The sequence below is a fragment of the Onychostruthus taczanowskii genome, unplaced genomic scaffold (assembly GCF_017590055.1).
Source record: "Onychostruthus taczanowskii isolate IOZ18803 unplaced genomic scaffold, ASM1759005v1 scaffold14, whole genome shotgun sequence".
NCBI classification, from domain to species: Eukaryota; Metazoa; Chordata; class Aves; order Passeriformes; family Passeridae; genus Onychostruthus; species Onychostruthus taczanowskii.
This window is the reverse complement of record NW_024498573.1, coordinates 4,793,550-4,819,034: the sequence shown is the minus strand read 5'-3', so window position 1 is coordinate 4,819,034 and position 25,485 is coordinate 4,793,550. Positions and strand designations below refer to the sequence as shown.

At 44.2% G+C, this 25,485-nt stretch overlaps 1 protein-coding gene across 8 annotated transcripts in view; it reads left to right on the top strand.

The window, feature by feature from the left end:
* Positions 1 to 22,703, top strand: part of SGCD (sarcoglycan delta) — a 306,318-nt gene extending 283,615 nt beyond the window's left edge. For all 8 annotated transcript variants that reach the window (XM_041397415.1, XM_041397414.1, XM_041397419.1 and 5 more), the window contains 2 exons: positions 17,269 to 17,392; positions 19,100 to 22,703. In XM_041397415.1, the coding sequence (XP_041253349.1) occupies positions 17,269 to 17,392; positions 19,100 to 19,273 (298 nt within the window). In that variant the 3' untranslated portion in view covers positions 19,274 to 22,703. The remainder of the gene's footprint in view (positions 1 to 17,268; positions 17,393 to 19,099) is intronic.
* Positions 22,704 to 25,485: the final 2,782 nt, after the last annotated feature.

Below are 25,485 nucleotides of genomic sequence, written 5' to 3'. Positions count from 1 at the left end.
CTGTTCTTCCCTGCTTAGCATGTGACAAATTTTCTATAACGCCCACTAAATATGTTGATTTTATGGGTTCTCAGTTGAGCAGTAGGGCACCAGGTTTTGCAGAGTTCTAAGGTGCACAGCATTCAAACAACATCACACCAGGAGTCTAAATCTATGAGTCTAGAGGTTAGTTACAGATAGAAGGAATAAATCAAGCAATAAAGGATGCCTATAAAAAAAGGATGCTGCCTTTAAATGAAGACACTTCAGAGTTCATCATAACACTCTGACATATATTCAGTCACTCTGCTTGCTGTCACAGACTGAAATATATTTGAAGGTGCCTGCATATTTTATGCTGTAACCTCTGCTAAACACATGCACATTTCCAATGATGTTGCATCAGACCTTGTGAGCTGATGTGACTTGAAAGGGGAATCACTGCCAGGGAAATGGGAGCTCTGCAGGCAGAGGTGCTCAGAGACACATGAGAAGTGTTTCTGTGACTCACACAGTCTGTCAAAATGTCCATGCAGTACCAAAGAGAGTGTTGGTTTCATAACCATCTCTTTGAGGAGGCTCTCCTCCAGCTGGATGCCAGTTCCCAGTTTCCCAGTGAAGCAAAGCACAATTCCCTCAGTGTCTGCCCAGGTTGGGGAGGTTCCAGCACTGGCCAACCTGCCAGTGGGACTATCCTGCAATAAACAATCCTACAGCAAAATAATTGCAGCCTTTGGTTTGAATTTCCAGGGGGAAAAAAACAAAGCTCAGTACAAACAAAAGCAACATCTGGCTGCACTTTCAAAGCAATGAAAAGCAAAATCAGCCTTCAAAAGCCAGACTGAAATTCCAGCAGGGCCACTGGAATGGTTCTCTTGCTTCTCACATGAAGATTATGGCTCTCCTGAAAGAACAACTGCTAGACTTATGCAGGGCCAATACTTAAAATTGACCATCCTTTAATTTTTTAGTGTCTGTCAGGAATTAATGGTGTGGCAGTGATTTATGGAGCTATCCAGGCCACTTCTGCAGAGCTCCCTTCTTTTCAGAGATAAGTATTCTGGGAAGCTGCTGGTGTGTTTGTTATCCATCAGGACCCGTCAGCCACTCTCCATATGGTTTGCTGCAGTCAGAAAAATGCAAAATTCTTCTTAAAAGTGTCATTTTCTACAGTTCAAGAAGTCCACTTTCTGAGAGATGGATTAACAGTAAAGCAGAGGAGGCAATAATTATTATTAGTCTGTCTTTCAAGAAGTAACTGAAGACTTTTGAGCACCTGAGAGATTAATATTTTTAATCCTTGATTTTTCCAAGTAGGATTGTCCATACTGTATAAATTATCAAGGGGTCACAAGCTGGTCATTTTTAAAAAAGAATTGGACATTTCTGGCATTTTATACAAACTAGAAAAAGAAAAATGGAGGAACCAAATGCAGAAAAAATAAAATAGCTGATGCTTTAAGTGCTTGTGGTCAGTATAAGAATGTGCAGAGTTTGCAAATCTGACTCAGCTACTTGAAAAATGATGGGATCTACTTTCAGTGAAAGGCTGAGGCTTGGAGAAGAGACTGGGATGATCAATTATCCCATGAGAATAGTGCAGTGTCTCCCTGTGGCATGCCACCAAACTTCTCATAAAAAACTATGTAATCTTGGCTTCAAAACATGTCAGCATTACCCTGCTTTTTTAACAGATCTGTGCAAATATGTGTAAGTGCTGTGTGTTGTAAGGGAGAAGTGATGCCTTGGACTTGTTGCTTTATGGGCTTATCTGTCTTCTGCTGGCATTAAAGTTGACATGATGCCAAACTCAGAAGAGTTTAAATATGTAAATTGGGGAGTTTGGAGGGTATACAAAGTGTATGGATGGGTAGAGTTGGTGTTGCTTCCCTTCTGAGTAATCACTGATTTATCTTGCATGGCAGAAGAGGCATTTTCCATTCCAAACCTGAATGTACTCATAGAGAGGGTGAAGCTGTTGTATTTGTGAGGGTTATAACTTGGAGGGAGGGATCTGTTGGGGATGCTGGATTTGCCCCTGTGTGATTTCCCTTCTGCTGTGATGTGTGGGCCCCTGGGGAGTTGAGGAAGCTGTGAGGATGGACAGGCAGTGCCCCCAGCACCTGTGTGCTGAGCAAGTCCCTCAGAACTGCCATTAGCACAGCTCAGCTTTTCCTGCTCTGCCCTCAGCCAATACGAATATTCCTGAGCTGCTTTTATACATACTCACCAGCATGTGCCTGTGTTTTTCCTGAAACTCCATCATTTCTTCTATTGAAATAGGAGAGTTTCGAGCTATTTGAACTCTGTTTGTGCTGTTAATTCACAGCACAGTGAAAGTAAGAGCTGGATGCTGCAGTGCAATCTGCATTCCTCTCCCTGAACCCACGTGGAATGGGGTGCCAGAGGTGCCCCATTTCCACACCAAACTCCCTGACAGCCCTCAGTGCACAATGCAGAACAGTGCAGAAAGAGCCACGCTGGCTTTGCCACCGAGCAGGGACAGTCCTGCTGCCCTGCAGCTTTGCATGGTTCAGCCTCTCACGTGTCTTGCTGCAGGTGGAAATACTCCCCATGGATCAGCCATGCCTGCTGCTCTGCTCCTCAGCAGTCAGTGCTCTCAGCACGAGCCTGACAGGACCCACTGGTAGCTCTGACACCTCCAGCAGCAGAAGGCACTGGTAAAATTGCCTCAGAAGAGCTCACGGTCTCATTTGCCAAGCCTAGTGCCTAAAGTGTAGCCTAGTTCACTCTCTCAGTGGAAAGCAAATAGAAAAATCATTTTCACAGTGCCCAGCAATGTTTATCTTCCAGGTTGGCTGGCCTGCAGTGACATTAGTGTCCCCAGAGCCTCTGAACTTAATGATTTCCAGTTGTTGCTTGCCTGCTTGAAGCGATCCTAGTCCAGACTTCTCTGTGTTCCTCCTGCCAGTCACTATGGGAACAGCAATCAAAGCTCATATTTATGGCTCTGTAGATGTCCAAGGTCACGGAGCACAGGTCTGGTGGGAACAATTAAAACAGACCTGTCCAGTTATATCTCTTTAAGCTCTCCCCACATTACACCTCTAACTAGAGCAGTAAAGTTAAAGCAGCATGACTGGCAGGATGTGGCTGCTTTTTTGAAGATATGCTTTACAGAGATAAAGACACTGGGAATGATATGGAAGTGTGCTAGGAGTGAAGTCAGTATTGCTGGATAAAACCTTACCCAGGTTTCATTTCACACCCTTCCATGGTGTGCAGCCCTGGCAGGTGTTCACAGAATTCACAAAATTCACAGAATTCACACTGAATCACAAGGCTGGAAGAGACCTTCAGGACTGAGTCCAGCCCAGCCCCAACACCTCAACTCAACCCTGGCACCCAGTGCCACATCCAGGCTTTGTTAAACACACCCGGGGATGGTGACTGCACCACCTCCCCAGGCAGCCATGCCAGAACTTTATCACCCTTTCTGTAAGAAACTTTTTCCTGATATCCAAACTATATTTCCCTTGACACAGCTTGGGTTCCCCCTGGAGCAGCTCAGCTCCCTGCAGCTCCTTCCTCACCCACCCCAGGAGCAGCTGGGCTGAAGTGGTTTGAATGAAATCTTCTGGAGGGCAGAGGATGTTTTCTCTGATTTGGGGGGTTTTGTGGATTCAGTGGTTTCACCCTGGGTACTCCATTAATGTCATCACCTATAAACTAAGAATGGCAAAATGTGCATTTTTAGGGTGACAGCTAATGTTTACTCCTGAGGACTTGCTCTGTAGCAGAATACAGGGGGAAAAGAAAGGACTGCAAGAATAATTGGATAAGATGGAGAGAAGAGCTGCAGTGAACTTCATGTCTGAGGGAGAGAGAAGCAATTATTTGGGAGTTTCCAGGTTTTGCAAGAGGCAGGTGTTTCTCTATCCATTCCTGTTCCAGCCAGGGTCACTTTGTGCTGAGGGACCTGTGTGCTGGGACTCATGAACCATTGTCTGGGTTTTACTGGGTCTGTAAGAACAAATGTTCTTATTGGGCTTATAAGAACAAATGTTGTTATTTCCTTGGGACCAGCAAGTGAGGACTGGATTCCCTGCTCTGGAGCTGGAGATAACCACTCCTGGCTGCTGGGCCATGGGGTGGAATGCTGTCCCCAGGGGGGTGACATGCCAGCCTTGGCAGGGAGCCCTTGCAGACCTGGAGGGTTGGCAGCTCTAAAAGGGTAGAAATGAAGACATTTCTCACAGCCTTTGCCTCAAAGAACAGGAGCACCCCAGCATTTGGAGGAGCTGGGAAGGCTCCAAAGGAAGGCTCCTGCCCTGCCTGGCTGGGTGCTTTGGTTACTGACACAGAGGAACACCACAGCAGGAATTTTCACTGGGAAGGTTTTAGAAGTGATGATCACCCATAAAAAAAACTATCCACATTCCAGTTGCACTGGAGGAATCTGAACAGAGTTAAGTTCTTGCCTGTTTTATTTTTCCTCCTGTTACCTACCAAGCAGACAATCAATAGTGTTAATGTGACTGCTGAGAGGTGCCATGAGTGTGCAGGCAATTCAGAAAAAGCAAGGCATTCCAGGAAAAAAAAAATTATACCTTGCAGCTTTGATCATTCTTGGTTTCTAAGACCATAAAAACCACCCATAATTTTTTTTTCTCTTGCAGTCTTTCTTCATTATTATTATTATTCTAATTATTATTATTTTGTTTGGCTGTGCAAAGGGAGAATTAAGGTTGATTTTAAGGTCCAATTTCCTTTCTCTTGTTGTGTTCCCAAGGTAACTCTATTGAGTTCTTTTAAGGGCAGTACTTGGGGTGAGATCTGTGCACCTGGGGCCATTCCCACCTCACAAGACCATCTGGTGAAGTTCCTTGTGGAGGTGATGGCTCAGAACTTTGCTTTGCAGCAGAGGGGGCATTCTGTGAGGAAGTTTTCCAACGAGTTGGCTTGGATACTAGGAAAAATCAGCAGCAGAGACTTGTCTGTCTCAATTTGCTGTGCTGGGGAGAATTCTTCCTCCTGGGCTGTGCTGAGCCATCCCCACCAGACTGCAGGGAACCCAGGGACCACTGGATCTGGTCACAAAGGCACTTCATCTCAGGGCTGGAAATTGAATCCCAGCTTCAGCCACAAAGCCAGTTCTCCTACCTGGCTGCCTTTTTAAACTCAAAATAAAATAGTGCAAAATGAATTGAAAATCACAGCCAAAAGCCTGTTCTCAGAAGGGGTTATGCCACTGAGTAGTACAGCAGCTTTTCTGACATCAGTTCTTTTTTGGTTTTTAATCTATTTCACTTCACCTCCATTTGACCTCTTCCATTAGCAACTGGAATTGTCTTTGTTACCTGCTAAAGAGACATCCAGGGGAGGTTATTACAGTCAAAAGGCAGACTTGGCCAAGGAAAGATGGAAGGAACCTTGCAAGAGTCAAGAAGTGTTGAACATAATCTCATTTGGCTGTGGTTGGCCCAGGGAGCAGAAGAGGTTTCAATGCCTTAAATGAACAAGGTCAACAACTTACAGCAGCACCATGGAACACACCAACCAGCAAAAGGAGAGGCAAAGAAAGGGAGCAGAGCTTCTTGAGACACACACCTGTGAGCAGCAGGGTTTCATAGCTCCCAGTTCCCTCCAGGTGAAGCAGGACAAGGATTTCCCTCCCCCAGGAAGACGTGGGTTCATGCCAGGAGGGCCAGCTCCCAGCAAAGGGTGAATTGCCACCACCAAGCTCAATAGTCTCGCTTGCAGTTCAGAAAAATATCATCTGGCATATCTGTCTTGAAGGATTGCCAAGCCTTACCTCGGAATGCATGTTTTGCTCAGGAGTGATTATGTGCAAAAGATAAATAGAAAACACTTTTGGTTTTAGCTGAAAATAAATTGATGCTAAGAATTTGCAAAACATTCTCTTCCCTAAATTAAAGTAGTCCCTTTGGAGACATCTCTATACTCTCATTTTCAGCAAGTTGGGCTTTTTTTTTTTTCCTGATCTCTTTATCTCTCTGCTCCTTTCCTCCCTCCACCCTCCCACACAATTCCTTTATTTCCTTCCCTACACCATTTCCCAACCTATTTTCTTTTGCATATTTGAAAGCAAGAAACTAGTTGGAAATCTCAGAGAGCTGTAAGATTTTCTGTTCTGCACTATCAAAGAGCTTTGAGCCTGACTTGTTCAAATGCTCCTCATCCCTCCCACTGCCCTTCCAAACTCCTCTGTGCCAAAAAAGGTCACAAGGAGGAACCCTGGGCCTCTCTGTCCATGGTGGTCTTGCCCGTTCCTTGGCTTTATTTTAGAGTTCCTCCCAAAGCAAGGCTGTGAATGAGAGATCTGGAGGGGGAAACATCTTCCTAGCTGTGAGCAGGAGCCCAGCACATTGGAGAAGAGGATGGTGAAGCATTGTTGCATGGTAAGGGGCTGGATTTGAGGAGTCTGGATCATTTCTGTGCCCTTGCACATGCAGACATGGAACCACATTGCTGGTGTAACTTGTGACTGTGAAAGAGGCCACAACCTTGGCATATGCATCCCTTTACATTTACAATTTATGCACATTTGCAATTTTTTTAAAGTATACTGGGAACAGAAAATGGTATATCTTCTGCATGAAAATGAAAAGTAACTGAAAACCTGTTATATGCTCTATATAGCTCTGATCAGAGGGGAAAAGATGACTGCAGATTTGTGGTTGACAGCCTTCAGAAAAGGTTCAACAGAGTGTGAAAATTGACATTTAGCAAATAGCAATTCAGCCTTCATTTTTAGTGGAGCTGCTTGAAATAAATGGCAGGTTTTAAACAAAATGTTTGTTATATTGGATGTTGCTTGTCTCATTACTGCAGTTAATTAAAAGGGGGGACAATAAGTCAAAGCCAGAGTCAATAAGTTTGTTAATAAAGATTTAATTTGGTGGAATCATTATAGATTGACTGTGCAATGAATGGATATGCCACGGGAATGTGAGTGTCTGCAGGTCCATGAATGGGTTTGCAGAAATACCCATCAGGTTGTAGCAAATTTGTCATGCTAAATAAGCTCTTCAAATCCACTTAGGCAAGTGTGTACATATTTCCAAAGGGTATCACGACTGAGTAGGTGATGCACAGACACACCTTTTTTTTTCCAGCAGTTTTTTTTTTACTCTGCCATTTGAAATCCTTTTTAGCTTTGTTATCTCTGTATTTCTCATTGTGAGTGATTTACTATTAATGCCAGTCTTTTCAGAAGGAATAGAATAAATCAGCAGAGAGGAGAAAGAGTAAATCATCACTGCAGTGAGTGCTGGAGGCTGAACCTGAGCACCATCCATGTGAGATTTTAATCCACCTGACCCTTTTCCTTTAATGCTGACCAAACAGCAGGTGAAAACCCCATGGGCAGACAAACTTCAAAAGTAATTTTAAAATGAAAATCCAGATGGACATCTCTTCCTCAAGCAGTTCTGATGCAGGAGACTGCATGCAAAGGCTGACGCTCATGACTGCAATATTTGCATAGTGCTGCACCCCTGCCAGTAATCCTCTCATTGGAGTGTGGGTTATCACAGGAAAGCAATTTCTCTGGCAAGGATGGCATGCTGGTCTGCCCTGCAGGGTTTTTCAACACTCTGAAAAACAGGAGAATAAGATAAAGAATTTGCATCATGCTGCCTTTTTTCAGAGTAAAGCAGAAGAGCAGATCATGCAAGTAGCAGAGATTTGGGCAAATTCCACCCAGCTCCTGACTGCACATGACAGTCACCCCACATCAGAGCACCACGTACTGTGTGTATTAACAAATACAAATTGTTCATCCAGCACCTTTCACCTCACTCAAATATCCATGTTTTCATGGTGTTTTATCCTTTTAGCCTAACTCAGGTGGCTTTTGTGCTCCTGCCACCATCCAGCAGCCTGTATAAACTTCAGGAGGAAGATGATTGTTCCCTGGACTGCTCCCTCCGGGACAGCATCAGTGTCACTGTGCCAGCGGCTCAGGGCTGCTGTGAAATGTGGCCCTACAGCCCTCCTCTGTGCTGTGCTCATCTCCTCTGTGTCCCTGAGGGCAGCACTGTGTGAGACATTGGGTAGCAAACAGTGTCAGTGGCCCCGAGGAAGAGCCACGACATTTGGTTTCTATTTCTTTTTCTCCCCCCTGGCTCGGTGGCAGTGCATCAAGCTAATACCCAATCTTAGCAGCTTCTTCTGCAATTCTGCTTGAAAGGGTACCTTCCAATTTATGCCTTTTAATTAGAAGCTTTCAACCTGTAATTAGAAACTTACACCAGCCCAACCTTTGTTTCTTAAAAAATGCATTTGTGGTTTAGGCAATTATGGTAACATGAAAAGTAATTATTTCTCTCGGTGTGTGAAATGAGCCTGGTCGTTAGTGCAGCCAACAGGAGGAGGAATTTATTTTCTTTCTCTTTGTTTTAATTTATTGCAAGAAGTTACATAATAAACAAAATAAATGGGTGGTTTAGGTAGTAGATGAGGCATGTGTAACTGTGGTTTGGGGAGTGCAGGGAGGCTGCGGGCAGTGGGATCAGAGGCACAGCCACCCTGCAGTGCCAAACCCCCTGGCTACCACACACAGTTAGCCATCAAGAAATTTCCAGACTTGTCATTTGAGCAGTTTTGACCTGGTCTATGTAAATGTTCAAGGAGCTGTGGTCAGGTGTTTGTAATAAAAATAATTATGGGCTCTTAGGTGCCAGCCACCAGTGGCATCAGCAGCAGCACTGTGCCTTGGCTAGAGCTCAGCCTGCCTTGTGATAATGTCATTTTCTGTCTCAGTTCTGACTGTGCCCAGCACTCAGCACACAGATGGCTCTGGGTGTCCCAGCTTGTCAGTTAAGGCTGGAAGCTGGACCACCCCAGGTGAGGAGAGGGACATTGCAGTCATCCCTACACTTAAAATAGGAATCATTATTTTTAACATCTCTGAATCCCTTCTCTGTCTGCTCAAACACAGCATCTTTTTAAACCACATCTGTATTTACCACACATCGTGTTCAACTATCTCCCAATTTCTATGATAATTTCCCTCCTTGATTTATAAGCAACAGAATTTTTTAATTATCCAGATGATTTTAATTTTCTCAGCCATACCTCACTTTGTTGAACATTAATCTTGCACTTTTTTCTTAGGCAATCTCTGCCCTTCACCACTTCTCCAGTTCATAATGAAACTAGATCTCAATGGTATTACACAGTCATTTTTCTCCCTAGATTAATTTGATATCATCTGCTTGATCTCAGGTTTTGTCTTCTAAATACTGTATTTGACTTCTGGTAAACTATTCCAGAAGTTACTTTAAATGTAGAACCAAAACTACCCTAAGACATTTAAGACAACTTTACATAATTACCTTGCCTTCAGCAATTCCTGTGCTGTAGCATGGTAGGCAATCACAAGGAATTTACAGCTGTATTTTGACTGCTCCATGTTTTCCTAGTTTTGCTGCTTTTTAGTGCTCAGAATTAGTCTCAGCTAGTGCAAAGTGTACTGGAAGACTGCAGCAGGGGATTTGCAGTGTGGTGGGAGGAACCATATGTTCAAACCTCTCCTCTTGCTGAGGAATGGCATTTTTTTGGAGGGAGAATGAAAGCTGGTTCTCACCTGCTTGGTGCTGCAAGACAATACCCTCCCTACAAACTCCTCTGATTACTTATTTGTCTAGATCATCTCAGATCTTCTTTTAATATTAGCTGAGCACCTTCCTGATGCTGTCTTTGCCCTCCAGTGGAAAACCTCCACTGCTTTAGTTAGCCCTTCTCACAGAGTTGTGGCCTCTGAAGAGATAATAAAACAGGTCCATTACATGGTCAGAAGAGCATTGTTTTAGCATCAGCTCTCTTCAGGAAAAGTTCACTAAACACAGAGCTCATAACTCAAACTGGGTGAAAAATACATGAACTGGTCCATTGGGCTCCAAGATGAAGTTACCAAAACCAGCAGCAAATTTATTACTGTGCTGGTGATGAAGCATTCCTTGAAGCTGTAAGAGCTCTATTTAAAAAAGAAGAAAGAAAAGTTGTAAACACAAGGTTCCCTATCCAAGGAAACAGTAAAGCTTACAAAGTTAGCACAAGGGTAATTTTCAACTGCTTTTTATCTTTCTCTTGACTCAGCTTTGTACAAAATCTCTTCAGCATCTGTGTTGCCCAAACACAGATGAGAAAATTTGTTGCACCCCCTGCCATTTGAACCAGACTTACCTCTAACTCAATTACAAAACTGTAATTTCCAATAAAACATCATTAGACCTCTGTACCTGTCAGGTCTCTGACAGATTTAGGTGGGTTTTGCTTGGGAATTACCTGTGGTTTGTGGAGATAGCTAAAATAATTTTCATTTACTGTTCAGTGTATTACATTATAAATTGCATAAGGTTTTGGACCCGAAGCCATAACAATCTCTTTCAGATTATGGCTGCGCTGGAATTGTCACTCATTAGATTTGCAGCATAAACACTGGAAAGTGTGGTGATACACACTGTCAGACTAACCAGTATTTACAGTGATAGGCAGGATTTACAATTGGATGACATGATAATAATATATCCTTGTTTACTTCTGTAATTAATGTTTCTAAAGAAAATACCCTGGAAACCTTCCATAAGCAAGATTTATTTCTGTTGATTGAGACTGTAATCAGATGTCCCTATTCAAACAGTAATTGGTGTGCTTCATTAACATGTAATTGAAAACAAGATTTATGTCAACGCTAGGCAATAAATAACAGGAATACATATTTTCTTATTAGTGATGATCTCTTCTGTAAGCTCTCAGAGTGCTTGCTGCTTTTGTATTGTGCCACTTAGGTCATATTTTCAAAATCATGGTGTCTCAGAAAAAGACATTGTGCATTTAAAATCCTCTGGATTTTAACCTCTGGCTCTGATGTACCAAGGCCAGCTCCCTTTTTTTCTTTTTTCTGCTTTATATTCAATTCACTGTTCTTGCCATGTTTTAGCCTATGTTTTTCCCTTGAAATGGCAATACCAGTAGGAAGGAATTCTAGTGATGAAGGGGAGAGCTCAAGGTGCTTGAACTTACTTTCAGTTGAGGTTTTCGCCAGGTTAGTCAAGGCTCAACCTGTTGCTCTTCCTTCCGAACATTCTTCTGTTCCAATACAAGTAAAGACAATTTTAAAAAATGGGGAAAAAACCCAAAACCAACTTTTCTAGGCATTCTAAAAATAGAAACTAAGCATGGCTTCTTTGCAACTCAATAAAACCTAATTAACTTCCTGTTAATAGGGAGAGAATCACTGTGTTTTGTTCTGGGAGTTGACATATATGAGATAACACACAAATAATGAAGTCAGAAGTGTAAGTCGCTGGGAATGGGTGATCCCATTGATTTCATTGAAACAAGGGAGTTAAAATTGAAAACAAATTTCAGCTAAGAAGCTGGTTCATTACCAGCAAATTGATGGAGCTCCATGTTTACTTACTGAAATAATTTACCAATTGTATGAGATATAAGCAGGCACGGTGCTAGCATTGGCTAATTTTATGCTCAACGTGAATCTTATGGCTGGTCAGATGGATACCATAAAAAATAATTAGAGCCATTAGAGGTAATGGGCTACAGCTGCAGTAATACATGCTCTATTCTCAGTCCAGAGGTTTCTAAGCAAAATTAAATTAGCTCCTGTTACCACACTGCTGCATCATATGCTCCTCACCTCCTGTGCATGAACTTCTCTTCCCATTTCCTTACTGCAAGCAGCATTTGTGCCCCACACAGAAGAGGCCCCTTGTGGGGACAAGGAATTCTGAAGAAAAAATTAGAAAACAAAAAATGAGAACAATTACAAATTGGCAGCAGAAGGTCCTCAGCTCCCATGAACTCCTTTCACATGTTGAGGATCATCCCTCTCCTCTGCAGCCCTTGGTGCAAGGCACAGATTGCAAGTCATGTTTGCATCAGTGCTGGACCTGGGCAAATTTCCACCCTGAACTATTTACATTAAAATTAACTTTTTAACAGGATTATGCCCACTGTATTGGAAGCACATCAGCAGCCTCCAACTTCAGGTGATACTGCCTGCACATCTTTAATACCCTCTTTTTTTGCCAAAATTCAAAAGGCTGTTCATAAGAGTAAGAAAAATGCTGCATTGTCTTGGAGGGGATGAGAGGAGGGACAAGAAGGAAATAGGTTCCATGGTAGTGAGGTGATTAATGTGACTGTTTATGCTGAAGGAAATGAAAACTAGAAGTCTGGGTAAGTAATGATCTTTCCAAGTGAATTACTTTCTCTGGACCCACAATACAAACCCATGTGCTGATTTCCTTTAAATCATTGCTGAAGTTCCCAAAGCAAAGCAGGGGTGACACTGAATTTTTTTTTCTTCCTTGTTGATTTTCAGGAGCACAGAATTCCCATTGATTTCCTGGGGTTCCCTGCGAGATGCCCACATGCCATCACCTCTCTTTAAAACAGGAGGTGCTTTGGTGGTGGGATGGAGTAGAAGGCTTAAGAGGCACATTTAGCACTGTCCCTTAAGGGTGGTGAGCTGGAGCTGAGTGTGCTCAGCGGGAGGAACAGGACTAACACTATTTTTGATGAAGGTACAAGCCCAGTAGTGCAGCTTGGGAAGGAACTGTTTTCCATGTGCCAGCCATTTATCCCTGGCCATGGTGACTTCCCTGGCCTCAGTTATTGCAGTGTATAAAGGCTTCACAACTGCTGATATATTTATCTTCCCATCCTCCCCATGGAGTTAGCAAGTGCTTTTACCTCTGTTGCAGAACTAAGAACTGAGATTAAGGGTCAGATTTGTTATGGCATTTAGGTGCTCAATGGGATTTTCAAAAGTAGCTAACACCCATTATAATAAGTGGAACTTGGGAACTTGGATAGTTCTGAAAATCCTGTTACTTGTGTCTTTTTTTTTTTTTTTTAATTTTGGGCTTAAATGAAACCTTGGGATCCAGAGGAGTAGTTCCCAAGTTGTGGGGAGTCACCCAGACAGGAGTATGTCTCTTCATCCACCTCCCAGGAGACTGCAGGTGGGACAGGAGCAATTTCATGGCAGTAGCTTATCTCAGTGCTGAATTCAGCAAGCTGTAACTGTGCACAGCATTGCATTTACCCTTCCTGCCCAGCTCTGGGAGAGAGGTCAAAATCCAGTCCTGCAAATACTGGAGCAAAAATAAGCAGCACCCATGGTCAATAAAAAGGGCTTATGTGCCAATTGCTGGGATGGAAAATTCAAGAGCAGGAGCAAATAATGAAACAATTTATATTCATGCAGCCACCTTTCCAGCCTACTGCTCTAAGTACAGGCTTACACCTCACCAGAAGATGGGAATCCCACTAAAAGCTCTGGAGTATCACACTGGAAAACAAATGTTGATTTTGAATGAATTATCTGTTCATCTCTAAATCATTTTCTTTCATTATTAGTCTCCAAATTGGTTCTGCTCTGGAAGGCAGAATTAGGTTTAAAAGTAGAGTGTCTCTTAAATGCCTGCTTCAAATGAAAGTGTTCAGTAAACATTGCTCAAACCCCCAGAGCATAAACTCCTCAGCTGCTTTCTCTGGCTTTGCATAGATTTTGCAGCTCCTGGTTTATGGTCAGGTGGCTCAGGGATTCATTCAGGATATCAGAAAATAATCAAATGAAATCCCTTACAAACATATGCGCCTTAAATACCAAGGAAACTATTTTTAAGATGTTCCTGTCCTCCTTTACAGTAGCATAAATTGGGACAAGAGTCCCAAAAAGATGGATTTACAGCAACATGGAGGAGAGAGAAGAGTCAGGTTCCAAGCCACAGCACGAGTACAGAGCCATGTGGGCTGCAGACCAAGGTTTTCATGACTGAAAGAGCTGCACTTTGCTGTTGTGATATTTTCAAACATTTCTGTAGTTTTAAGATTCTAAAGAGATCCCTGGGCTTTAAAGTTGTATTTTCAGCGTTAAAGGGTTGGGTTTGGGTTGAATCAGTGTGTCAGCAGGATTGCAGCTGTCTGAGGCTGTGATTTGGGGTGGTGGAGGGGGGTCAGCTCAGTGAGGAGGGTGATGGAGCAGCAGCAAAGCCCTGGCTCTTGTTGTGTCCTTGTCCCACGTCACACCATGGGCTGTTCATGCCTCCATGAGGAAAGAAGCTCTGCATGTAAGATTAGAATGCATCCAAAAATCACATGGTTTTCAAAAGTGTTTGCAAGATGCTGTTATTCCACTTCTTCAGGTGGAGGAGGGAGAATAACTCTGTCACTTCGTTACACATGAAAGAGAATAAAACTTTGGGGCAGTGTAGGCTAGGACACTCCAGATCAATGGTGGTTTATTCAAAGCTTGAATTTTAACTCAGCTGGCTGTTCAGGGGACCTGTGTGCACAGGGAAAGATGTGCAAGAAGCTCCTCCATTGATCCTCCCCCAAGACTTCCACAGATTTCCCAGCTCTCCTCTCTCTCCAGTAAAGGTGTGGGACTGGGAGGCTGCTGCTGCACTGAGCAGGAATTGAGGGCTGCTGCAAAGGAGAGTGTTTGCACTGTGGTGTCTGAGCATTGTTTTGGACCTAGGAGACTTATTTCTCGGTGGATAGAAGAGCTAAAAGATCAACAGATGAACAAATATGTTGAGACAGCCAGGACATCAAAGAAATTGGAGAGTCACTGAGATGCTGGAGAGCTGGAGAGTCACCAGACCATGTTCTTAGGAATTATTTTACCCTCAGATTACCTCAGCTGTCTTGGGGTTTGGACACATCCTCTGGTGAATTTAGCTACATGATTTAGGATATAACTGGCCCAAACTCTCTGCTGCTCCTCCTGAGGGATCCTGCCTTTGGAGAAGGAATGTGGCCTGTATGCCAGACCCTGCAGCACAGATCCTGGGGGCTTAGGGCAAGCAGAGGGTCCTTTGTTTCTCAGGGAAACACCAGCCCGTGAGGTGCACCAAGGGTGAGAGTGTACTGAGTTCCTGGGCAGAAATCTCCAGGGAAAATACGGGTCAGGCAGCTTTTTGTCCTCCATGCAATCTGCAATGCAGTCAGGCAGGGAAAAAAAAGTGATTTACAGCAGTCTTAACCTTAGGTTCCTCACACAGGAACCAGCTGAGGGGTGATACCAGTGGAAGGATTCAGAAGTTTACATAAAAAGTGGCTTCCCTGCAGAAAACAAGAAGCAGCTCAGAAGGTTTGTGCAGAGGCTGCTATCCATGAGACCAAGCTCATTCCTTAGGCTGTATATGCCTCAATTGCTCCCTGAAATTTAGATTTAGTTAAGTCAGCCAGGAAATTATGGATAAGTTTGGGGTCTTGAGGGAAAGGTGTTCAAAAAGCAGAAGTATGAAGACACTGAAAAGAGGGAAAGTCGTAACTTGAAAAGTGCCACACAGAGGGAGCTGTGCCTGTGCTTTATTGAACTGTTGGCTGCAATAAATACAGCTGAATTCCCTCAGTCTCCCATAATGCTGTCTCAGTACCAGCAGGAGTCCATTTAAGAACACACTTACATGCACAAATGATTATATATATGGAGAGCAGAGAAATTGCTGATGCAGGCAAACCCTGAGATCTGCCCAGCAGAGCTGGGGGTGGTGCTGGCTGCCCCGTGCCCAGCTTTGGTCAGTGCTGCCAGCCCAAAACTGGCAAAGCAGGGGAGCCTCTGCTCCAGCCCTCCCACCTGCTTCACCTGAGGAGACCACAGCCTCAATCTTGTGATCCTACAGTAAATAAATTATGATTAAATCAACTAAAAGGATATTCCCAAAGAGGGAGAGTTGGTTTTTTATTACCATTTGCAATACAGAGAGTAGTAAGAGACTGTATTATAAATAAGAAAGAGACAAGTGCAATAGAAGACCTAGAAATGGATGATGAACAAGGAAGACTGAACCTTGTGCTTCTGTTCTTTACAGCATTAACCCCAATTGCTGAAGGTGAAGGTCTGGCTGTGTTACAGGGCTGTAGCAGGGCTGTCAGAGGCATCTGCAGTGTATCCATGGTTAGGAGGGGCTGAAGCTCTGCAGAGCACATGGTCATGCCTGGTGTGATGTGAGCCTAGGACTGGAGACCACAAATTTTGGGGTCTTCAGCCTGATTGTTTTCATTGATTTCCTTGTATCCTTAAACCCTTCCAAACCTCACATTGTAGGAAGTCGGGAGAACTAATTTATTCCTGTTTGAACAGTGGTTTGAGGAAGAGAAACACTTGCACCCTTGCTCAGCTTTGCTGATATCCTGTTAGCACTGATTAGTGAGAAAGCTGAACCAGAAATAAGAGCAAGCTGACCTTGGGGGTGGCTTCATTGCCCCTTTTCTCTTGGTCCAGCATAGCAAAGCTGACATGGAGTGTTAGCAGATCAGATTTGTGATGTGTTTTACCACACCATGCATGAAACTTTCCCCCTGGTAGCAGATGAAAACCTGCACATGAGCAGGGTCTGAGGGGCAGCAGGGCTCAAGCAAGAGCAGGAGCGTGGAGCCCACGGGCTGTGTGTCCTTGTGTGCTGCAAGATGGGGCAGCACAGCCTGAGCCTGAGCAGAAGCTCACGGGCTGTGTGTCCCCTGTGTGCTGCAAGATGGGGATGCTTAGCAGGAGCAGGAGCCCAAGGCTGTCCCTGTGTGTTGCAGTGGTAGCAGGTGAAAACCTGCACATGAGCAGGGTCTGAGGGGCAGCATGGCTCACCAGGAGCAGGAGTGTGGAGCCCATGGGCGGTGTGTCCTTGTGTGCTGCAAGATGGGGATGCTCAGGAGGAGCAGGAGCCCATGGCTGTCCCTGTGTTGCAGGCTGGGGGGCTCAGCAGGAGCAGGAGCCCATGGCTGTCTCTGTGTGCTGCAAGGTGGGGATGCGCAGCAGGAGCCCATGGCTGTCCCTGTGTTGCAGGCTGGGGGGCTCAGCAGGAGCAGGAGCCCATGGCTGTCTCTGTGTGCTGCAAGGTGGGGATGCGCAGCAGGAGCCCATGGCTGTCCCTGTGTTGCAGGCTGGGGGGCTCAGCAGGAGCAGGAGCCCATGGCTGTCTCTGTGTGCTGCAAGGTGGGGATGCGCAGCAGGAGCCCATGGCTGTCCCTGTGTTGCAGGCTGGGGGGCTCAGCAGGAGCAGGAGCCCATGGCTGTCTCTGTGTGCTGCAAGGTGGGGATGCGCAGCAGGAGCCCATGGCTGTCCCTGTGTTGCAGGCTGGGGGGCTCAGCAGGAGCAGGAGCCCATGGCTGTCTCTGTGTGCTGCAAGGTGGGGATGCGCAGCAGGAGCCCATGGCTGTCCCTGTGTTGCAGGCTGGGGGGCTCAGCAGGAGCAGGAGCCCATGGCTGTCTCTGTGTGCTGCAAGGTGGGGATGCGCAGCAGGAGCCCATGGCTGTCCCTGTGTTGCAGGCTGGAGTCGCCCACACGCGCGCTGGTGATGGAGGCTCCCAAGGGCATCGAGATCAACGCCGAGGCCGGCAGCCTGAAGGCCACGTGCAGGACAGAGCTCAGGCTGGAATCCAAAGATGGAGAGGTGAGTGCAAAGCCCTGCAGCAAAGCCAAAGCATGGGTCCCCTGTGGAGCTGTGGCCCTGTGGGTCACCAAGCTGCTGTGAGTGGAAGCCTGGGGACACTGTGCTCTCCTGACTTCATTCCTTCTCACCCTGATTGAGCACATCCCATGCAAAGCAAGCTCACTCCGTGGCAAAGGCTGATTCATTATTTTTAAAGTGCATGGATAATAGCATCTGTTGTTCCAGCAGATTTATGCAGCTGTAAAATGCACACTGCTCCTAAATTCTTTGTTTCCTTGTCACTTTAAAACAAGATTTACTTGGCCAGCATAATTAAATCTTTTATCGTATATTATTCTATAAGAAGAGCTTAATTCACCGGTATTGATCTGGAAAGCTTTTGTGGCTGATGTTTCATTCTGGAACGAAAGGGAACATTAGGAGACACAGGTTGTTGCACTGGAGACACTTCCAAAGGGGAAGAGAGAACACTTAAAGCTGATAACATAGAGCAAAAGTAAAGTAGGTGATGAGTTAAGCCTCTTCTGGTGTCACAAAATCATGTGGGCACATGGTTTTGATGGTTTTCTCATCCCCTCCTCCTGCCACAGTGATGGAAGGCTCCAAAGGATGAGGCTGAGGAGCTCCCAGAGGGGAAACCACTGAGACCTTTGTCAGGAGGAGCTGCCCATGGAACACAAACCTCCAGGCAAGAGGCCTCCCACATCAGTTAAGATTTACCTATCTTAGTGTCAGGGGTATAAAATAGAAAGACTCTTTAATTGCAGTTTCTGTTATTTCTAAACATTTGCATTTTAAGACAGTCCAAAGCTAGACCATGGGTGTTAAGAAAAAACTTCTGGAAAATACCAGAAAAAACCCCAACGTAATACACTGAGATTGAAATCCAAGGCATTTCACAACTTCAGGCAGTTGCTTTCAGTACTAAGATGCTTTTAAATGCATAAATTGACTTGTATCTTTCAGGACATCAGATGGGTGGATACTAAACTAGGAGATTGTTACTGTCATTGCTGATATTCTCAGTCACCCTGTATTATTCTGGGGTTCAGGTTATCTTACTGTATTGTGGCTGATGCCAGAGCACTCCCCTGCAGCTGCCACATGTCTAAGAGCTGCCACATGTTGTTTGCCTTATGTTGTTTTGTAAGGAGGAATTTAGGACTGTTAGAACATTTGAGTTATTTTTAATAGACACAAAAGTGTTACACATATACATAAAATATGCATAAAATATACATAAAATATACATAAAAGTCAGTGCTGGGAGCCTGGAAGCGTAACTGGCAATGGGATCACAGTGACAGAGATCCTGATGGAGGAGCAGGGTGGTTGGGTGGGTGTGAACCATCCATGCTCTCCATCTGACAGTGGGCTACCTCTGGTTGGGTCAATCCAAACCTGGGATTGGATTCCTGGAAGTGTTCCAGGAAGCTATAAGCCAAGGAAACACGGTGGGTACATCAGCAGAAACAAACTGGAGGTCGTGGTAAAGGCAGATAATGTGCCCACACAGATTTGTATCAGACTTTCCCATCCTAAAACACTTCCCTACCCAGTTTTTGGAGCAGCTGAGCTGTCTGGAAGAATCTTCTTTAAACATAGAAATCTGAAATAACAACTCTTTCTTTAAATCAGAAATAACAGCTCCCTGCTAATTATCTCTTTTTTTTTTTTTTCTCTCTCTCTCGCCACCACTGACTCCAGATAACGTTGAATTCTGCAAAAATCAAACTACCTAACTTGCCTCAAGGATCTTCCTCTTCTGCAGGGTCCAGGCAAAAAATCTACGAGCTCTGTGTGTGTCCCAACGGGCGGCTGTTCCTGTCTCAGGCAGGCAGCAGCTCCACCTGCCAGATAAACACGAGCGTCTGCCTTTGAGAGACAGTTTGCAGAGGGGCATCACAGGCAGCACAAAAGCCAGTTCTGGTCTCACAGATCCAGCTGCCAACTATTTTTACTAGAACACAGAAAGCCTATCAAAGACTTTTTTTGTGTGTGCGCGCGCGTGTGTGTGAATATATATATAAAAAAAATATATATAAGATATATATATATATCCTCTGTGTAAAATGATGTTTCAGTACAAGGAATCCCAGGGTGACCCTGTTACATTTGTGTAGCATTTCTCTTTCCCACACCAAAATTTACTGGTACAATCTGCTGAATTGGATCTGATGCTCCCCTGGACCCTTCTGTATTAAGACAGTGCAATGATCACCCCTCGTTTTTGATCATGTTCTCAGAGCAATGGGATTGCTGGCTGGGCAAGACCCTGGAACCAATGCAGACCCACCACCATCCAAAGGGAAGAGAAGCATCTCTGATTATTTTTGTGCCTTTAAATCGGTGGCATGAAAAAGAAATAATTTCAAAAACAACAAAGCAGCCAGATGTGCTGTGCTGATCACCTGCAGTGATCCAAGATACCTGAGGTTAAATTACTCTTTAATTAAATTATCACCTGAAGCATGGCTCCCTGTTGGGAGAGAGGGATGCACTTGGCTAACAGGAAAGTCCAGACCTTGCTGAAATAAGAAATGTGATTTTCTGAACGGGTTCAACACTTTCCTGTGCATGGCCAAGGATGCCTTGTGCTATTCAGGTGTGACACACCAGGTCCAACACTAACCTAAAATCATCTCTGTGCTGGCAAAACTGGTGTTGTACTTAGTTGTTGGAAAGGAACAAACTTGTGAAAGTTGGACTAAGTAGAAAAATTCTGAACCTCTTTTGCCAACAGGTGTCCTGGATCACCCTACAAACTCCCCATTAACACCTTCAATTTTGAACATATTTGGTGTGAAGGTGTGAAGATTTAAGAATCAGACACTGCCTAAATATCTGTAGAAACAGAGAAGATCAGCTAGAAACTGAGAAAATCATAAAATTAAGTATATAATGTAGATGCTACACCAGAATTTTTGTCATCTTTCTTTTCAAGATACACAGTCCAAGGTCACTTAGATTTGGTGGAAACTGCAATTATCAGAGATGCTGAAAATTAAAGGGTTTTTTTTAAGGATTTATAAAGATTGTGACAAAGCCAGATTACTGAAAGGAAGGGCTTTGGATGCTGGTTCCTCTAGAATTTGAGTCCCCAAAACTCTGTGGTTGAATCTTATCATGGTTGCATTTTTTCCTTATTTTAAAGTCTAAGAGTCACAGGCAGGATGAAACACAAAAATCTGATCTGGTAACATTACTTCCACTTTTGAAGTTTTGGAAAATAATGATAAGAGCCCAGATCATTGAAATCTGACCCATAATTTCATCCACATGTATGTAAAAATCCTTTAAAAAACCAAATATACCAATTAAGGCAAAAATTTCCAAGTTACAATAAATCTCAAGAGGGCAGCAAGGTTTCTAAGCCACTGAGATGCTTTTGAAATATTACCTCATGTGCAAATAAGACAGATCTGTGCTCATCTCTAGTGATATCTAACCAAAGCTGGTATTCTTCAAGTGATTTTCAAGATAAAGCATAGCTGACAGAAATCTTTAGAAATAATTTAGTCAATTTCCTTTTTTTACAGCTTTTCACATATTTTCTTGTGGTCTCGAGAGTACCAGGGTTTGATTTTTTTTTTATTTTTTTCTTTTTAAATTAACAATTCTGGCTTAATCCAAAACTGATTGGACTCAGAGAAGATTTCTGTGGAGTTTAGATTAGATGTGTTGCTGCCTGACAAAGCAGCACTCCCAAAAACATTTATTCCTGAAAGAGGATTGAATTCTTTCCTTTTATTTCAATAATGCTTTCTGATAAATCAACGAATTCAAACTATTTGTTAATGAATGATTCCTGTAATTATTATGTTTTGAGTCAACATTTGAATGCAAAGGGTCACCCAGGGTAACAATTGTATTGGGACACAGGACTGTACCATCTCTGTTCAAAGAGGGGAATTGTGCCTATGCCTTAAGTCAATGCACTCAGCAAGGAGAAGCACATCATATTTATCTTGTTATTAAATCTAGTTTATTTGGGGGGAGGGACAGGAGGGTGTCTTGGGAACTGGTTGTGCAACCTAAAACAGATATTGATGAAATACATTAAGACTGTAGGGGCACCTAGAATGATACAGACCTTTTTTTTTTTCTTACCATGTTAAATATAGCAAAATACTGTGTATGTTACCTCTGGGACCATGACTGAAGTCCCATTCATAGTCCTACATTTACTGTAGATTTTTTTTCCATGTTTCATTGAATACTGATCACAAACCTCATAGCAAGCATGGCCCAATCCATAACCAAATCCTGTGTGAGCAGTTGGAAGACACGTGCTGCAGGAAGAGTTCCCTGACAATGAATCAGAGTAATTCCCAGCCCAGGGGTGTTCAGGGGGGTGAGGAAGGCAGGGCTGAGCCCACCAGGGATGCTGCATCCTGATTTCTGTGCTCCAGTCTGATCACAGCAGTGGCTCAGTCCTCATCCCTGTGCCACCCTCTGGCTGCTCCCAATTTCCATCCCAACAAATTAATTTTGAGTGCTGCTTTTCCCAGCTGGGCTCTTGGATGAGGTTATCACCTTCTCATGTCACAACAGCCATGACACTGCTAAGGACATTCATATCTTGGTGTAAATTTCTGCTGGGGAGCTGTTTAGGAAATGACCTTAACATCTGTGCCATCACTGCAGATGCTTCTCTAAGGTGAACAAGGGGTACCTTAATTACATCTCCTGAAAGAAATTCTTATTTCAATATATTTTACCACCATGTTTCTGTCTTAAAAACCATAAAATTATGTGTTGTGTTGAAATGTGAGGAATTGTTTCTAGAAAGAATTAACCCCTGTAGGAACTTGGAGATCATTTGAGCACCACTTCAGTTTTGAGACAGTGGTTTGGGTGATGCTGCCTATGCTGGTCAGCAAGTGGCAAACATAAACACAGGCTGGGCAGAGAGTGGGTCAGGAATATTTCTGAGGAGAAGGCCTTGGGTTGTTGGTTGAGGAGAAGCTCAACATGACCTGAAGTGCACTCACAGCCCAAAAAGCCAGTCCTGTCCTGGGCTGCATCAAAATCAGTCGATGGAGGGGGTTCTGAGCTCTTGTGCCACCCCATCTGCAGTGCTGTGTCCAGCTCTGGGGTTCCAACATCAGAGGGATGGGCACACATTGGGCTGAGTCCAGAGGAGACCACAAAGATGCTCTGAGGGCTGGTGGAGCCCCTCTGGGAGTGCTGGGGGTGTTCAGCTGCAGAAGAGAAGGCTCCAGGGAGACCTCAGAGCCTAAAGGGGCTCCAGGAGAGCTGGAGAGGGACTTTTTACAAGGGCAGGGATAATAGGGCATGGAAGAATGGCTTCAAACTGACAGCAAGCAGGGTTAGGTTAAATATTAGGAAGAAACTCTTTGCTGTGAGGGTGCTGAGGCCCTGGCACAGGCTGCCCAGAGAAGCTGTGGCTGCCCCATCCTTGGAAGTGGTGGATGGGGCTTGTAGTAGCCTGGTCTAGTGGAAGGTGTCCCTGTCCATGGCAGGGGGCTGGAACTGGATGGTTTAAGGTCCCTTTAATCCCAAACCATTCTAGGATTCTGTGAAAGCAGAGCAAACAGGACTGTGTCTCAGATCCCAGGGGAAAAAAAAACAGGCATTTTGTTTAAGCTGCCTGCTAACACATCCAGCCATCTCACACTCACAGTGGCTGACTCTCCTGTTGGAGAGAGTGCAGGAGAGTCCCTTCTCCTCCTGCCTTGCCCCGAAATCCCTCACAGTGGGATTCCTCCCTACCTGTGTGGGCTGCTTTCCCCTGAATCCACTTAAAGCAGAGCTCTCCCCTGACTGGAATTTCATCCACGTGCTCTACCTACCGCCGATAAAATACCAGAGACAAACCAGGCTTTGTGTATTTTGTTGTGAATCGGGCCTGAAGTTTAGTTCAGTGGAGCATTTGCTGTGTGGGAGGTGGGGTTGATCTCAAAATGGAGTTTAGTTTGTGTCTGCTGAGCTCAGTGGGAGGGTTGGTGGTGACTTCATGGCCTGAGCCTGAGCTGGGCAGGTGCCAGCTGGGGACAGTGGGAGCACTGCCAGCCCCTGGGGTGGCTCTGGGGCTGAACCAGAGCCTGCATTGCAGCTGTGAGCACTGAAACCCCACCCAAATGCTAATCAGGGGACTGTGGCAGCAGTGTCAGTGTACCTGGGGCAGCCATGCAGGAGTCATAAATGCATTTATGTGTGCTGGCTCTTTATAGGACTGCAGGACCTCGTCCAGTTTGCTGTAAATGTGACACTTTAGGAAAAGGTCAGGAGAAGGACAGCCAGTGCTCACCTGTGACAGGAACCTTTTCCATGTGTAGTGTGTGACCCTTCTGTCATGGCTGAGGCAGGATGGTTCTCCTAAAGCAAAAAGACTTTGCCATTAGCAAAAGCAGAGGTCCTGAGAAAGGCTGTACATCTGTAACCATTCTCCAAGTTTCTTTGAGGTTTTTTTGGCTGTTGGTTTGTTTGGGTTTGTTATTTATTTTGAAGCATATTACCCCATGTTTAAACAGTACAAAGAAATGTTAACAGTAGAGGAAGTCATCAAAAGGGGGAGCCAGTAACTACTACAATATGTATAAAGCCTCTCCTGAGTATTCCTTCTTAGAAGACTGAGTATGTGCAAGAGTGATTTGTACTTGCTTACCTCAGTCATGTGCTAACAGCTGTGTTTTGGAAGGGTTGTGATATTTATCTTATGATAAATATCACATTGCACAAACAAACTTTGAAGGCACAAGCCTAAAAATCTGCAGTATATGGTACAGAAAAATGATGGCTAAATAAAAACCCCTCCCTAGAAAGTGCCCCAAGGTTAAAGGGAGATTCCTGTGGAACTTGAGAAGGCTAACTCACATCACAACCTAGTGAAAATTCATTTTGCTGTCATAAGATGCACACACATACACACACACTCTCATATACACTTGTTTACAACAAAAGCCAATTTTCTTTTTGTTTGTTCTTATGGCTTTAAGTTTCATATTGCAAAATAGAGTGAGACAAAGACCAAAGACTTCAAGAAGTTCATCCCTCTCTGGTTGCCCTCATGCCTGAAATACATTAACTTTAATGGTGCTTTTTCTGAACTGGGTAGGAGAAATGCAGGTGTACCATAAAGCTGCATTTGAGAGAATAAAGTGGCAGGAAGGCTCTAACTTGGTTAACGGGGAGAGGAGGAAATAATGTGAAAAATCTTGAAATGTGTGCAGAGGGCAAGGTTACCTGAAATCTGAAATGTGGAGAAATAGCCCAGAAAGCTTAAAGACATCATCCTGGACTGTAAGTATAAATAAACTGAGTAAATGGTGCCAGCTGTTCACTTGAGCATTAGCAGGGCAGCAGCTCCAGTGGCTGCTTTGTGGAGAACAGTAACTGCTACAATGATTTCATTTTAGAAGTACCTACAGTAAAAAGAAAAAGAAAAAGAAGAAAAGTTAGAGGCTGTGCTGTTTTTTATGGCTGACATTTTAAATTTTGAAATGTCATCATCCAGAATTCACCCCAGCAAGCACAGGGCATGTTCCTGCCAAGCTTTGCCAAGCACTGCTTTGGTGCTTTTTGAATGTGAAAATACCAGCCTTTTTATTGCCCTGGATGCTCAGGAATGTGATCCTGGCAACTGTTCCCTTTCCCCCATGTTAACCTTTTTTTCCTCAGCTCTGAAATTGCTGTGTAATGTTTTGGTAGCTGGCATCCTGCTCCCAAATCCAGTAGCCCCCAAAACCCAAAACCTGCGTGTAGCAGTGGCATGACCATAAAACTGGGACTTCCAGGTAAATTCTGCCTGGCAGTTGCTGTGTATTCACAGCTGATGTAGCCAAGTTTATGTCTGTGAGTGGAGCAGGGTTAAACACTGACGTGGTGCTGAGGTTATTCAAGCAAGAGTGGAGTGAATTAAACAAGGCAGGTAGGAGGGAAGGGGAAGAAATGGGGAGAGACATCACCCTAATCACAGTAATGCAGTCAATGTCTCTGTCCCTTTGCACTATTATACTTTAAATTAATAACATCCATTTTACTAAATATGGTGGAAATTATGCTTGATCTTTTCGTGGAGCTCAGTGGAATTACTGTCACTGAAACCACTTAGAGCTCGGGCTGTTCAA